This window comes from Chenopodium quinoa, unplaced genomic scaffold, assembly GCF_001683475.1.
Source record: "Chenopodium quinoa cultivar QQ74 unplaced genomic scaffold, ASM168347v1, whole genome shotgun sequence".
In the NCBI taxonomy this organism is placed as follows: domain Eukaryota; kingdom Viridiplantae; phylum Streptophyta; class Magnoliopsida; order Caryophyllales; family Amaranthaceae; genus Chenopodium; species Chenopodium quinoa.
Window position 1 is genome coordinate 8,617,349 of NW_018743920.1, and position 12,562 is coordinate 8,629,910.

At 38.0% G+C, this 12,562-nt stretch overlaps 4 protein-coding genes across 5 annotated transcripts; 2 read left to right on the plus strand and 2 right to left on the minus strand.

The window, feature by feature from the left end:
- The first annotated feature begins 1,884 nt into the window (after nucleotides 1-1,884).
- On the plus strand, nucleotides 1,885-2,545 carry LOC110687642. The gene is made up of 2 exons (XM_021864276.1): nucleotides 1,885-2,233; nucleotides 2,402-2,545. The coding sequence occupies exons 1-2, from the start codon at nucleotides 1,907-1,909 to the stop codon at nucleotides 2,522-2,524; spliced, it is 450 nt and encodes a 149-aa protein (XP_021719968.1). The 5' UTR covers nucleotides 1,885-1,906; the 3' UTR covers nucleotides 2,525-2,545.
- A 166-nt stretch (nucleotides 2,546-2,711) lies between these two features.
- LOC110688606 lies at nucleotides 2,712-6,157 on the minus strand. Its single transcript, XM_021865369.1, has 5 exons — nucleotides 6,110-6,157; nucleotides 4,110-5,400; nucleotides 3,659-4,020; nucleotides 3,400-3,601; nucleotides 2,712-3,325 (listed from the first exon to the last, which is right to left on the minus strand). The coding sequence occupies exons 1-5, from the start codon at nucleotides 6,155-6,157 to the stop codon at nucleotides 2,712-2,714; spliced, it is 2,517 nt and encodes an 838-aa protein (XP_021721061.1).
- A 374-nt stretch (nucleotides 6,158-6,531) lies between these two features.
- On the plus strand, nucleotides 6,532-9,393 carry LOC110687643. 2 transcript variants are annotated; one of them, XM_021864277.1, is made up of 2 exons: nucleotides 6,532-6,944; nucleotides 8,840-9,393. In XM_021864277.1, the coding sequence occupies exons 1-2, from the start codon at nucleotides 6,628-6,630 to the stop codon at nucleotides 9,081-9,083; spliced, it is 561 nt and encodes a 186-aa protein (XP_021719969.1). In that variant the 5' UTR covers nucleotides 6,532-6,627; the 3' UTR covers nucleotides 9,084-9,393. The 2 variants fall into 2 exon arrangements, with proteins under 2 accessions (XP_021719969.1, XP_021719970.1); XM_021864278.1 differs by having other exon boundaries at nucleotides 8,846-9,393.
- A 343-nt stretch (nucleotides 9,394-9,736) lies between these two features.
- LOC110688607 (probable xyloglucan endotransglucosylase/hydrolase protein 28) lies at nucleotides 9,737-10,730 on the minus strand. The gene has a single exon (XM_021865371.1). It carries the CDS (start codon nucleotides 10,728-10,730, stop codon nucleotides 9,840-9,842), a length of 891 nt encoding a protein of 296 aa, XP_021721063.1. The 3' UTR covers nucleotides 9,737-9,839.
- Between the last annotated feature and the right edge of the window lie 1,832 nt (nucleotides 10,731-12,562).

Genomic DNA, 12,562 nt, shown 5'->3' on the forward strand with positions numbered 1-12,562 from the left:
TATTTGTGTCCTTTATTTTTTTTTTTTTTTGAAGTAATTTGTGTCCTTCATTTGTGGCATTAAAATAATTTTTTTCTTGATTTAGTTTTGCAATAGTTATTGATATGTATTTTTTGTTGATTTAGTTTTACAATAATTATAGTTTAGCATTAAAGTAAGTTTGTTGTTGCTATGTATTGTTATTGTTATGTAAATTTGGTTTGGTTTGTATTGGTTTTTGCTGCTGTTGTTGTTATGTATTATGGTTGTTTACTTAAATTGTTGTTATTGTTATTGTAATTGTTTTTTTTATTGGGTTGTCGTTGTTGCGTTTAAATTTTGGCAGTTTTGTGGTTAATTATAGTTTTGATTTGGTCTGTTATTGTGTTGAAATTATTTGTAGTGTGTTAGTGTGTTGTTATTGTTATTATTTGTAATGCTGTTATTATTGTTTATTTGATTTGATTTATTATAGTTTTGATTTGATTTTTTAGACTATGAATTATTATTGAAATATGATTCTGTACTTATTTTTTTAATGCAGATTTAGGGTTCTGGTCCTCGTCATGCAAGATCAAGACGTTTGAATGCGTCTGTTAGGAGGGAGTTAGGTGGTGCAGGACCTTCACATGCACCGTTTCAGCATGAGCAGCAGTATGGGACTGCTGGTGCTTGGTCGGGGGAGCACCAGTCACAGGGGAGCGCCCCCATGTATTCGTCTACTGGAGTGCCTTCATCAGATGAGGATGAGGATGAAGATCGAGGAAGTCAATCTGTTGGAGATGCACAGTACGACCCTCAGGATTATCGTACTGTGTATAGGGGTGACCATGGGAGATATGTTAGCAGTAGTGAACCAGGTCAAGCTTCTACCAGCTCGTCAGAGTCATGGGTGGTGCAGGAGCCGATGCCAGGTGGGCCTGAGGATGGTACCGTTATTCCGAGTTTTGGGGGTCACGTGTCTGCCTACATATGGGGTGGGCAGGAGCGAAACTTGCTGCGGTGTTTGAGCAGGACACAGTTGTGTTCTGAATTGGGTAACTGGCGCGCTCGTCTTCCGCCGGAGCACCTGGAACCGATTGATGGCACTGGTCTATCTCATTTACCCGGGATCATGTTCCGGCGATTTGACTGGCCCTTAATTTCTGCTTTTGTTGAGAGATGGCAGCCAGACACGAACACGTTTCACATGCCTTTTGGGGAGATCACGATCATGCTGCATGATGTGTATCATATTCTAGGGTTTCGTGTCGACGGTTCCATGGTATCCACTACTCCTAGCACGGACGTTTTACGGGACACGTGCTCGGTTACCTTGGATATGACTGAGGAAGAGCTGAATGAGAAGTGAGGTACCAAAACCGTATGGCAGGGTAGTGGGGTCCTGAATGAGAGGATAGTTGAGTCGACCTTGGAGGCGCAGAGGCCCTTCAGTTTCCATTACAGGGCGTACCTGTGGTTAGTACTCGGCGGTTGTTTGTTTTTGGACAAGAGTGGAAACCGTACTCATCCTTCCTTCCTCAACGAGCTGTTTGCTGAGGATGTTCAGATTAGTGAGTACTCCTGGGGTTCTGCTGTGCTAGCATACATGTACCGACAATTGGGTACAACATCACGAAGAGATGCTGATTCTATCGCTAGCTGCCTTACGCTTCTGCAGGCGTGGATCTACGAGTACTTTCCGTGTTTCCGTCCTCAGCAGGGGACCTTGACCAGAGAGCTTGCTATTCCTCGTGCGTCCGCCTGGGATGTTGGATTGGGGTGCCCTAACAAGAGCATGGAGCGCTTTCTCGCTTTTCGGGCTAGGTTGGATCATTTGACTGACAATGAAGTTAACTGGCTACCATACAGAGTTGATCCAGCACGACGCGTGCCTGCTAATCTTTTCATTGGTTGTATCCAGTATCGTAGCATCATTGAGCCATACATGCCTGATCGAGTGGTTCGGCAACTTGGATACGTCCAGGGCATTCCACCAGCCATTATCAGGCCTGAGAAGGCTAAGAGACCGACGAACTTGAAGATGTATCGGGTTGACTTTTCGCCAGAGATGACATCTGTGATGTGGACTCGGTTTGTCCCTGGTATGTCTTTTAGTGTCGTGGTAGGTGCCCTCAGCAGACTTGGTGGTGGTGCTCCTACAGTCGGTCCTGGTTACATGCAGTGGCTGTACCGATTTTCTCATCCACGTGTTTCTCCAGTTGCGTCATCACATGAGAGTCGCACACTGCCAGAGAGAACTAACACGGATTACGTAAGTAGTTGTATTTTTTGGTATAATTTAATAAGTTGCTATTTTAATATGTTGTTTATAATATGTTATTTTTAAAATCCGATTTTTTTAATATGTTGTTTTTAATATGTTGTTTTTTTAAAAAAAAAAACTTGTGATTTATTTAATATGTTGTTTTTTTAATTGAAGTGGATGGGTCGGTCTATGGAGGTCATCAACAGGACCCTAGAGGAGTATCCGAGCCTATCGCGTGATACAAGAGCAATGGCTGAGGCGCTACGAGCTGATTGGAGGGCGATGATGGGGTTGTGAACTTCCTGTTTTTTTTTTTATTTCCCTTGTACGCATTTCGTTTATGTACTATTTATTCGTCACGTACTTTAAGTATTGAACAACTGTTTTGGTGGTTTTGTAAATATTTTGTTTAATTAAGTTCAATTCGTTGCAAATTACATAACGACAACTGTTTAACATAAATGAAAGTACAACAACATGTTCACTATCTAATTAAGGCATCCCACATGTTCCTTCTAGCTTCGTAACGCTGATCCCGACCGTCAACACTTGGGTCGTGGTGCTCGGTCCACCAACCTGCAACCGGGGGAAGTGGCGAATCAGGTGCAAGTTCAATACAAATAAAATGTGAGGCCCCAACTGTAGCGATGACAAACTCTCGCTCCGGTGCTGTGACCCCCCTTCTTGCCCGCAACGGCAATATCGTGAGGCATGGGTAGTAGCAAGTTGGTGTTTGGCCTACACCAAGAATAATAACCGCTGCGTTGAACCAAGTCGCAATAGGAAATAAATCTTGTATTGCAACCATCCAATGACGGGAATCAACCGCCCCACCGTCCCATCGAATACGCTGCACATTGATCTCAAGTCTTCCAAGCCCATAAATCCTCTCATATAGGGTTCGATAACCGAGGACCTCATTCGCTATTGTCTCTCGAGCGTCATACCATCGGCCTTGATCACCGAAGAAGAACTCGGCCACACAACGAAACCCACAGTTCCCATCGCCAATGACATCCTTCCATCCTGTGATGTAAGGCAACATCGGCCCTGGAAGCATGTGTCGATAACGGCTTTGGCTAATGTCATTTACATCTCCTGCACAAATGTAGGTTTCAGTTAATAGTTTAGTGAACGCTGATTTATGTGAAAAACACAACACTCAATCGTACCTGTTTGTCGTGCGCCGCGTTCAGTGTGTTGGCGGTTTACATGTTCAAAATAAGAACGATCACGTCTTGTATCATTTTTTCTTGGTCGACCACGAACCCGGTGGTTTACAGCAGGCTCTCTGAGATCGGAATGATCCGGATGCAACTCCTCTTCAATGATGCGAGACACGTTTCGAAGAACAGCAGGATCACTATCAAACACCTACTCCATCAGAGAACGAAAATGTGCAGCATCCTCGGTCGAGTCATTGCCAGGCACCGTCCCACCATCTCCAGAATCAATAACCAAGGTCCTCCAAAACGGGTGAATTTGCCTTATGTACAATCCTGTCCCAGCAGCTAGCGAATCATGTATCTGGCATGCACAGGGCAACCCGTGGGTCACACGCATTGCACATCCACATCGTTCGTGCACTTGATAACTCAGCTCCTTCATCCTCCTTGTCTCCTCATCGAGAACCTTCAAACAATGCTGAGACACCTTCCCGTTTATACGTGACAGTGGCAACTGTCGGTACATTTGACCTATCTTCGACCTAGAAGCCTCCAAACCATTACGAATTGCGATGATTTGATTACCAATGTGGCTATGAACTCGAGCCCATACGGTATCTAAAGAACCTGCACATTACAAAGAAAAATCGTTATGATTTGTAACTCAAATTCCTAAAAAAAGTACATACATGAAGTTCAATAATCTTACACCAAACTTGTCGAGGAATCAAACCACATCTTCACGGCCGAATGTTGGCTCTCAACTCTGCAAGTGCTGGTGTTGCCATAATGTAGAACTTGGTTTGTCCAAAATGTCACGAACTTCGTTTTATGACAAAGCCATGTGTTCTCTACATATTGTATCTCTGCTGGAAAACTTGCCCACTTATCTTTCATATTTTCTACAGCGGCCTCATAATCTTCCTCGGTTGCAGCGTCCATGATACGTTTCCATTTTCCGTTTTTGAAAGACGCACCGATTTTCTTGCTTTTGAACATAGCAGTGACCCGAGCCTCCACATCTTTGTTAATGTGCCATCGACAAAGTAAGTGCGAGGTTCCTGAAAACACTTCCCTCAATGCAGCACATAGCCCAAGCTCACGGTCTGTCAAGAAAACCGACGGCTCCTTATTATACCCAATCACGTCTCTCAACCTCTGCAAAACCCATCGATAGCTTGTCGTGCTCTCGTTGCGCATGAACACGTAAGCGACGAGAAAATTCTGATTTGTCGGTGTCACGCTAACTATCTCAAAGAACGACATCCCGTATCGATTAGTCTTGTAAGTGGAATCTATACCGATCACATAGGGGTACGTCCGTAGGATGTCTACCATGACTGGATGCGCCATAAAGGCGTGCTGTAAAACGCCTTCATCATCGGACATGACCCAGTAAACATACTGACTCTGTTTCGCCAAATGTAGAAATTGCTGAACAACTCCTCTCCCATCAGACATCTCCTCTCTGAAGTCATTCCGGCAGTTGTAGATGTGTCTGATGTTTGGATGATCATCAGGAAATTGCTCCGCGATAGTCGCCATGATGTTACGCGGTGCAACCTTAGACTTCGTCATGTCACGCACAACCTGCTTCGCATTCGGGCTCAACCCACTAATTTTACGATGACCCTCTGGATACGCAATCATTGGATGGTTGTGGGTCCCAGTTACATCATCTTTCGCCCGGATAAACCAAGTATTGGTGACGAACTCGTAACATATCTTGATGTAGAAAGGACAACCAATGCCCTTGGTTTTGGTGTCCTTCCGAATTGCGTTCTCAAGATCTCTCGGCTTACTCCTGCGTCCCCGGTCACATCTTAAATATCGAACTGGACGATCATCCCTCTGTTTGTTGAAAGACGATTTCACCAAAATAAATCCCAGATTTATTGCAACAGCATCCGCCCATGTAACTGCATCGTCAAACATTAGAAAAACCGTGTCTGTCACAAAATGTGCACTGTAATTCACAACGTCACCGTCGTCTTCAACCTCCGAATCCTATCAAAATAACAATACAAACAAATAAAACACGCAAGGATTACTATTTTAAATTTAACAATAATAATAACAATAATAATACAAATAATCATAATAATAATAAAAATAACAATAATAGTCTTAATAGTAATAATAATAATAATAATAACAACAATAACAATAATAATACTAATGATAATAATAATAACAATAATAATACTAATGACAATAATAATAACAATAACAATAATAATACTAATAATAATAATAATAATAACAACAATAACTACGTAACATTAACAAATAATAACTAATATAATAATAATAACAACAATAGTAATAATAATAGTAGTAATAATATTAATAATAATCATAATCATAACAGAAATTTACAAAATTAACAAAACTAATATTAATAACCATAATAATAATAATAATAATAATAATAATAATAATAATAATAATAATAACAATAACAATAACAATTACGTAAAAAAAAACAAAAAAAACAAAAAAAAAAAGGACATCCGCTTGTTTTTTCCGGAAATCGCCCAAAATTTCCGGATGTCCCTAATTACATCCGGAAATTTCATCCGGATGTGTACATCCGCCTGAAATTTCCGGATGTTATTGGGGACATCCGGAAATTTTGGGCGGATCTCCCCCAGATTTCCGGGAAAATCAAGCGGATGTCCTATTTACAAAAAAAAAAAAAATCCGAAATACTTACAGATTCTTCCGTCGAACCCTCCGGCGTGTGAACGTTGTCGTCGTCCATCGTAAAACATCACTCCGTACACTTTCCTTTTCTGGCCCGGGATTTTTAAATTCCTTGGGATTACCGTACAATGATGGAACCGGGATTTTTTAATGCTCGGGATTTTTTTAACACAAGTGGTGGGCTCGGTAATGTTTTTAATGTTGTCGGTAACTAAACTTACCCATGCTGGACCCTTAAATAGATAAAATACCCACAAGGGCAAAAATGTCATTTCAATTAAAAATGTGAAGGTCACCCAGTAATTTGCGAACGACGAATAGCAGTTCAGTTAAATAAGTGAAAGTAAAAGTAACATACGTGGATAGCGTAAAAAGTCAGTATAATACTGGCACAATAGATACCAATGCACCGTGCTCAAGCCAAATCTTGTGTGACAGTACTGGCATAGTAGACATAAGTGATACTCGTATAAAGTAGCTATCAATTTTCAAGCCAGAGGAAGTCCCATTGACAGGAAAAAGAAAAAAATGGGAGTGAAGTTGAAGTTGCTGGTAAACAGTGTAACAAAGAAGGTGGTATTTGCAGAAGCAGGGAAGGAATTTGTTGATTTCTTGATGGGGTTAATGGAGATTCCACTTGGTTCAATCCTCCGTCTTTTGAAACAAAATTCCGAAAATAGAGATGGAAATTCTAATTTATCCTTGGAAAAACTTTATGAAAGTATCTACTTATTTGATGAATCATACCTTCAGAAATCTGATGTCAGGAGTTCTGTTTTGGACCCTAAATTTTCATCTGTTACTAAAGTCAAGCAGGCTCATGTCCTTCAACAGTTAATTCAAGTGTGAGTCCTCCTTCCCCTCTTTCTAACCCTTTCTATTTTTTTTTATTATTACGGAGAACTAAATTGTATGTTACGGAGTACATTTTACTACTATGTTCGAAATTAATTGTCTCATTGTTTGAATCCTTGATATTTATGGCATGGTACGTGTATGTGTGTCCGGGTAAACTCTATTATTACTACGGAGTATTTACTATGGAGTAGTACTTAAACACTGGATTAATTTTGGAAAGTTGACAACTTTGTTTGAATATTCTTTAACATAGTGTATGTGAGTATGTGACTATCAATTCAGAGCCTTATAGGTTTATGGTATAATTAGGTAGAGGCTTTGACCTTGCCTGGATTTCCTTGAATAATTAAGGGGGTAGTATTAATGGGATAAATCTTACAGGAGAATCAATTAATGGGTTAATATTTTCATTTTCTCAAGTTTGGCATTATTGCAGGGTTAAAGAACAAAGTTGAGGGACATGACAGATGTAACCATCAACCATTATTACCGGCGACACTAGCCATCATCACCGCAACAACTTTCCAACACCACAATTTCACAAACCACCGGGAAATATATATATATATATATATATATATATATAGAGAGAGAGAGAGAGAGAGAGAGAGATAAATACCAAATTTGCAATTGAGATTCTTTTATGGGATAAATCCAACTCCAATTGAAGGTTTTAAACTAAAATCTTTGGTCAATTTTAACCGACATAGAGTAAGATATTACTTAATTGATTCATTCCAACGGCAAGCTCATTTGGAATTGAGAGAACAAGGAGAGTGATTGAGGTAGAGGAAGACAAAGGTTGAAGAGATAGATGGGAGATGGTGGTGCCGATGACGGTGATAGAGGTGGTGACGGTGACGGTGATGGGGGTGGTGACGGTGACAGTGGTGGAAGGTAAGAGTGACCAAGTGAGGGGAAAGTATTATCCCTATTACCCTATATAACACTTAAAAAATGTCGGAATTTTTATTCATTAACTTTTCCTTCCCTATTATTGGCATTTCAGGCATCCCCTTAAAGTTTATTGTTTAATGTTTCAATTGGAGTATAATTTCTTCTTCATTTGTCACCTATATTACTAAGTTTACTAGTTGCCCTGACTCTTTTAATTGTACATTGTTGAGTTTTCTTTTTATTACTATCCTACTTGATAAGCACGAGTCCAAGTGATTCTTTACACTCTTCACTTGCAATTGTTGTTGTAATGTGGTGATTATTAAGCTATTGAAATCGAAACATACACGAGTTGTTGAATTTTCAAGTACAAGTAATGTCGTTTATTATGCTTCCCGTGTACATAGAATCTTACAAAATCCTCACTTGATTGTCACCACCTTTTCATTGTAATTTTGCTTTGCTTTTTTGCTTGCTTCAAAATTACTCAATTCTTGAACTTGTTCTCTTTAATTTTCACTTTCTTGTTTGCATCATTTTGTATAATTGAATAATTGATTCATAACAATACATATACACCAGGGTGTTACACACACACACAGCCACATAGGGCTTGATCATACACCCAGATGAAATAGTAGAAGCATTAAACTTTCAGTAAACGAGAGCTGATAAATAAATTATCCTTATTGGACATCATACAAGTAGAGCTCGTATTCCAATTCTTCAATTGCAATACATGTACACGCCGTTGTATAAGCTTTTGAATGCTCCCTGTGCACAATATAAGAACTAGGTGTATACATCTTCAAGCTAAAGGCCTAAGTTAAGTATGCATGATTCCACAGACTTGGTTAATACTTCATACTTCTAACTTTATCTAGCACATAAGAAGTACAAGTATATGTTAGATTGGTATTACTGAAGTGTTCACCTTAGCATTTGCTTCACCATTTCTCTTAAGATTTTGTGCATTTGTTCTCAGCAACAGTAACTACTCCTCCTACTCCCAATCTAGCCGGGATGAGATAGATGGGTATGTTAAGGGTGCTGCTAACTACATGGTGAAGGATGATCTCTCGATAACACCTTGCTCAACCATCTCGAGCATTAATCTCTTCAACATACATGGCGTCAAAGATATCAGCTTCCTCCAAGAGATGACTGTTGAGGTCGATGGTAAAAAGGTCTTTCTCTTGCCCTATTCATATTTTTCGTTTCCATACTAAGTTACTTGTCACATTTCCCCGGACTACATTTTTAAGAATATGTCACAGTTTACTCATTATTCAACCTTAAGTTTAATTACAATTGTTCTAGAAAATATGATAGTTACATTCTATAAATTCATGTAAGTATAATTCTGGACTTCTGAATAACGTTCAGGAAATTGTTAATACTGTAATGCTTACTTGAAAATTAATTTTGAGTGTTTGACTGGCTTTAGAGCTGGTGAGAACTGCATTTTATTCCAGTACGGTCCTCACAGACGTTTTCATGAGCAACGATCAAAGCATGACTTCTACCAGTAAAAATGAGGGTGAGACCAATTAATTTTATCTATCGAACTCATCGTGTAATCTATGCTATCTGCATGCTATTCTGAAGTACTTTCATCAAAATTCTGGGTTTGAATTCAACATTGCTGTTTTGTGTCCATCTTCATGCTATATAGTTTTGGTCATCTAAAGTAAGGGTTTCGAGCAAAAAGATCATTTCACACTCCCCCCTTTAAGTTAAAATAACAAGTCCAGTTTACAAGAATAAATTTTACTGTTGATGTAAATACTCGCAGCACTTTCAATTCTTTATCAATCATAGGCAAACAACATAAAATGAATTATCATCTACTAAATATGAATTTTTTATTCGAAAAGAATTAATGAAATATAACAATGACTACAATACATCTTGGGCATAATCATTCGAAAAGAATATGAACAATCAATAAAATCATCTTCCAAACGTGAATATTAATTAATGTTTCAACTAGGCCTACCACCTGTTGGACCAACCAAACAATCAGGCAAAGGGGGGTTATACCTGTTCTTATCATGGCAATAGGAGTATGTAAGATGTTGCCTCCTAAACTCCTCATATTCCCTTAAGTTTTGGAGTGTTATATTCCCACAAACATTCACATCATCACAGTTAGAAACCTTCTGATTTGGGTCGGATGCACACCCACGGATTAACAAGTCCGAGAACCTAGCCACAAACGGGTCAAATTCATGGTTGATCTTAAACCGGCCTCCATTCGTAGCCCAACCCGATCCATCCCATATAGTAGCAATCAATGACATGGGCTTAGACGGGTAATCCCCACCCAAACCATTCACCTTGTAATTCTCTCTAATTGGGACATCATCCACATAAAAAATAACCCGATTTTCGCCCCAAAATATACTATACTTATGAGCCTTTTCACTCGGGTCAAACCATAACGTGTACCTCTCTTCCCTTCCTCTGCTGGTACTACCATTACCATATATATTAGTCTGCAAGACCCAATCCTGACCGTTAGCATGACCCAAGAACTCGAAATCAATCTCGTCGTGGTGCCCCTCATATTTATCATTGTTGGACAAGTAGAATGCCACAACAACACCAGCAGTATAGTTTGGTGATGGCAGCTTGATAGAAGCACTAAATAACCCGCTTTGGTAAACGTTTTGAGAGATGAACCCGGACCCTCCGGTGTTATTAACAATGGATAAGTAGACGGTGTTTCCATCATCTTCAATGACTATGTTTTCTTCTCCATAGAGCTTCTTTAACCCTTCATCGAAGCTCGTTGTTGTAAAGTTTTCGAGACAACCATAGCAGTACGAAATTAGCGTGCAGATCAACATGAGTTTCAATAGAATTTGATGCATTTTTCTCTAATTTGTTGTTGTTGTAGCCTTTGATTGAGAGGTCGGTCTAGGTGTCCTGTAAATTTGAAAAACCATGTTAAATAAATAAAAAATGTAGGCACATCTATGAAATTGACAATGAATATACTGAGATTATTTTTTGTATTGTTAACATCAAAATATACGTTACTTTTACTTCTTGACGGGGAGGTATATGTTACTTGAATGCTTCTTCAATATTCATAATCTATAATAAAAAGTAATTAATGTATGTTATTACAATGCTAGTACAACTTGCACGAGTGGGATTAGTGTCTAATTGCACACATGAATGTATATCAATTAGTACGGATACTAGAATTAAAGTCTAGCGCATGGGTGAGATCAGTATACAATCGAGCTTGAACCGGAGTTGAGAATTCTGTCAATTTTGCCGGTTTGATTTGGGCCATATAAAAGTAATTCTACTAACTAGACTAGCGGAATCACATATATGAAATATAAGATTATAAAGCCCTGACCCATCAGCAATATGTTACCCATAAAAATTGACAAAACACTAGAATTGGCGCGAAGCCACAATCCTTGCCAACATTATATAATTATATAACTATTTAAAAATCTAAACACACTCCATACTTTAGAAAATATCAAACATTTATGTGCACAGGTGCATGTAAGTGATTTATTCATGAACATGGATGTATAACTTCAATAGATTGAAGCATTATCATTAATTTAAAGCACAAAAAAGTATAATAAACACCCTCTATAACATACGTACAAATGTGCCTATATAATTACGAAGTACTCCGTATAATTTAGCAAAAGGTAAATTAATATTTCAAATTCCAAAGATATAGTAGAATATGACATTTACCTATAATTGAATACGGTGTTTGATCAAATCAATATGTCTTTTAGTTACTTGCACTTCTCTAATGGTGCTCCGGCTATTAGACAAGGAGTTTAGAGATAGATTGAAAGTGCAAAGAAAAAATTTAAGAAGAATTTAAAGAGTACTTAGGATTATATTTGTATAATAATATAGCTAAATACAGAATTTATATAGGCAAATGAGTTATCAATTATGCAACCAAAGAATTAGGAAAATTGATTTTTTTTTCTTTTATTGATTAAGGTAAACATAATTCTAACAGCCAATATTATAATTATAAAATGATTTTAATTGATATTCTATCTTTATTTCCATATATATATATATATATATATAACAATAATTGTATAGATAGAGTTATAATGGACTAATAAAAAAATTTAATGAAAAGATTTTTCAAATTTACACCTAAGTTCCTCCATTGCTACAGCGTTGAGCTAGTTGGAATACACGAGAGAATCTCCAGTTTCCTTCTTCATGATATTTGTACACCTAAAAAAATACTAGAGAATATACTTTAATCCATCCAACCTTAGGATTTATAATAATTAAGGATTGAATTAGATTGATGCTACCTAATGAATAATTACTTAGGAAAGCCTTCAAAAAAAAAAAGATCAAGGAAAGTCTTTCACAGGATCTAGTAAATGAAATACCTAGTTAGAGTTTTGGGTCGTAAATTTCGATTTGGGAATTGAACATAATGGAGTAAATTTGTATAAGCATATAATAATTACAAAGCAATTTGTGAACGTTAGACCTTTCTCTTTCGTATTGTCTTATACTCCGTACAAAGTATACTAATATGGAGTATTATTTCCATTCATGGGTAGAGTACTAATGTTTAAACATCAATAAACTATGGATCCTTAATGTGGTACTCCGTATTATATGCAACATTGTAGATACGGAATCTTAAATTAGGGGGGGGGGGGGGGAAGTAGGATGAATGAGA

Excerpts from the sequence above, each read along its gene's own strand:
- LOC110687642 (XM_021864276.1), top strand. The coding sequence starts at position 1,907 with ATGCCTGATCGAGTGGTTCGGCAACTTGGATACGTCCAGGGCATTCCA. Across the intron at positions 2,234-2,401 it reads AGAGAACTAACACGGATTAC|TGGATGGGTCGGTCTATGGA; the intron begins GTAAGTAGTTGT and ends TTTTAATTGAAG.
- LOC110688606 (XM_021865369.1), bottom strand. The coding sequence starts at position 6,157 with ATGGACGACGACAACGTTCACACGCCGGAGGGTTCGACGGAAGAATCT. Across the intron at positions 4,021-4,109 it reads GTGGTTTGATTCCTCGACAA|GTTCTTTAGATACCGTATGG; the intron begins GTTTGGTGTAAG and ends TGTAATGTGCAG. Across the intron at positions 3,326-3,399 it reads ACGCGGCGCACGACAAACAG|GAGATGTAAATGACATTAGC; the intron begins GTACGATTGAGT and ends ACATTTGTGCAG.
- LOC110687643 (XM_021864277.1), top strand. The coding sequence starts at position 6,628 with ATGGGAGTGAAGTTGAAGTTGCTGGTAAACAGTGTAACAAAGAAGGTG. Across the intron at positions 6,945-8,839 it reads CTTCAACAGTTAATTCAAGT|CAACAGTAACTACTCCTCCT; the intron begins GTGAGTCCTCCT and ends ATTTGTTCTCAG.
- LOC110688607 (XM_021865371.1), bottom strand. The coding sequence starts at position 10,730 with ATGCATCAAATTCTATTGAAACTCATGTTGATCTGCACGCTAATTTCG.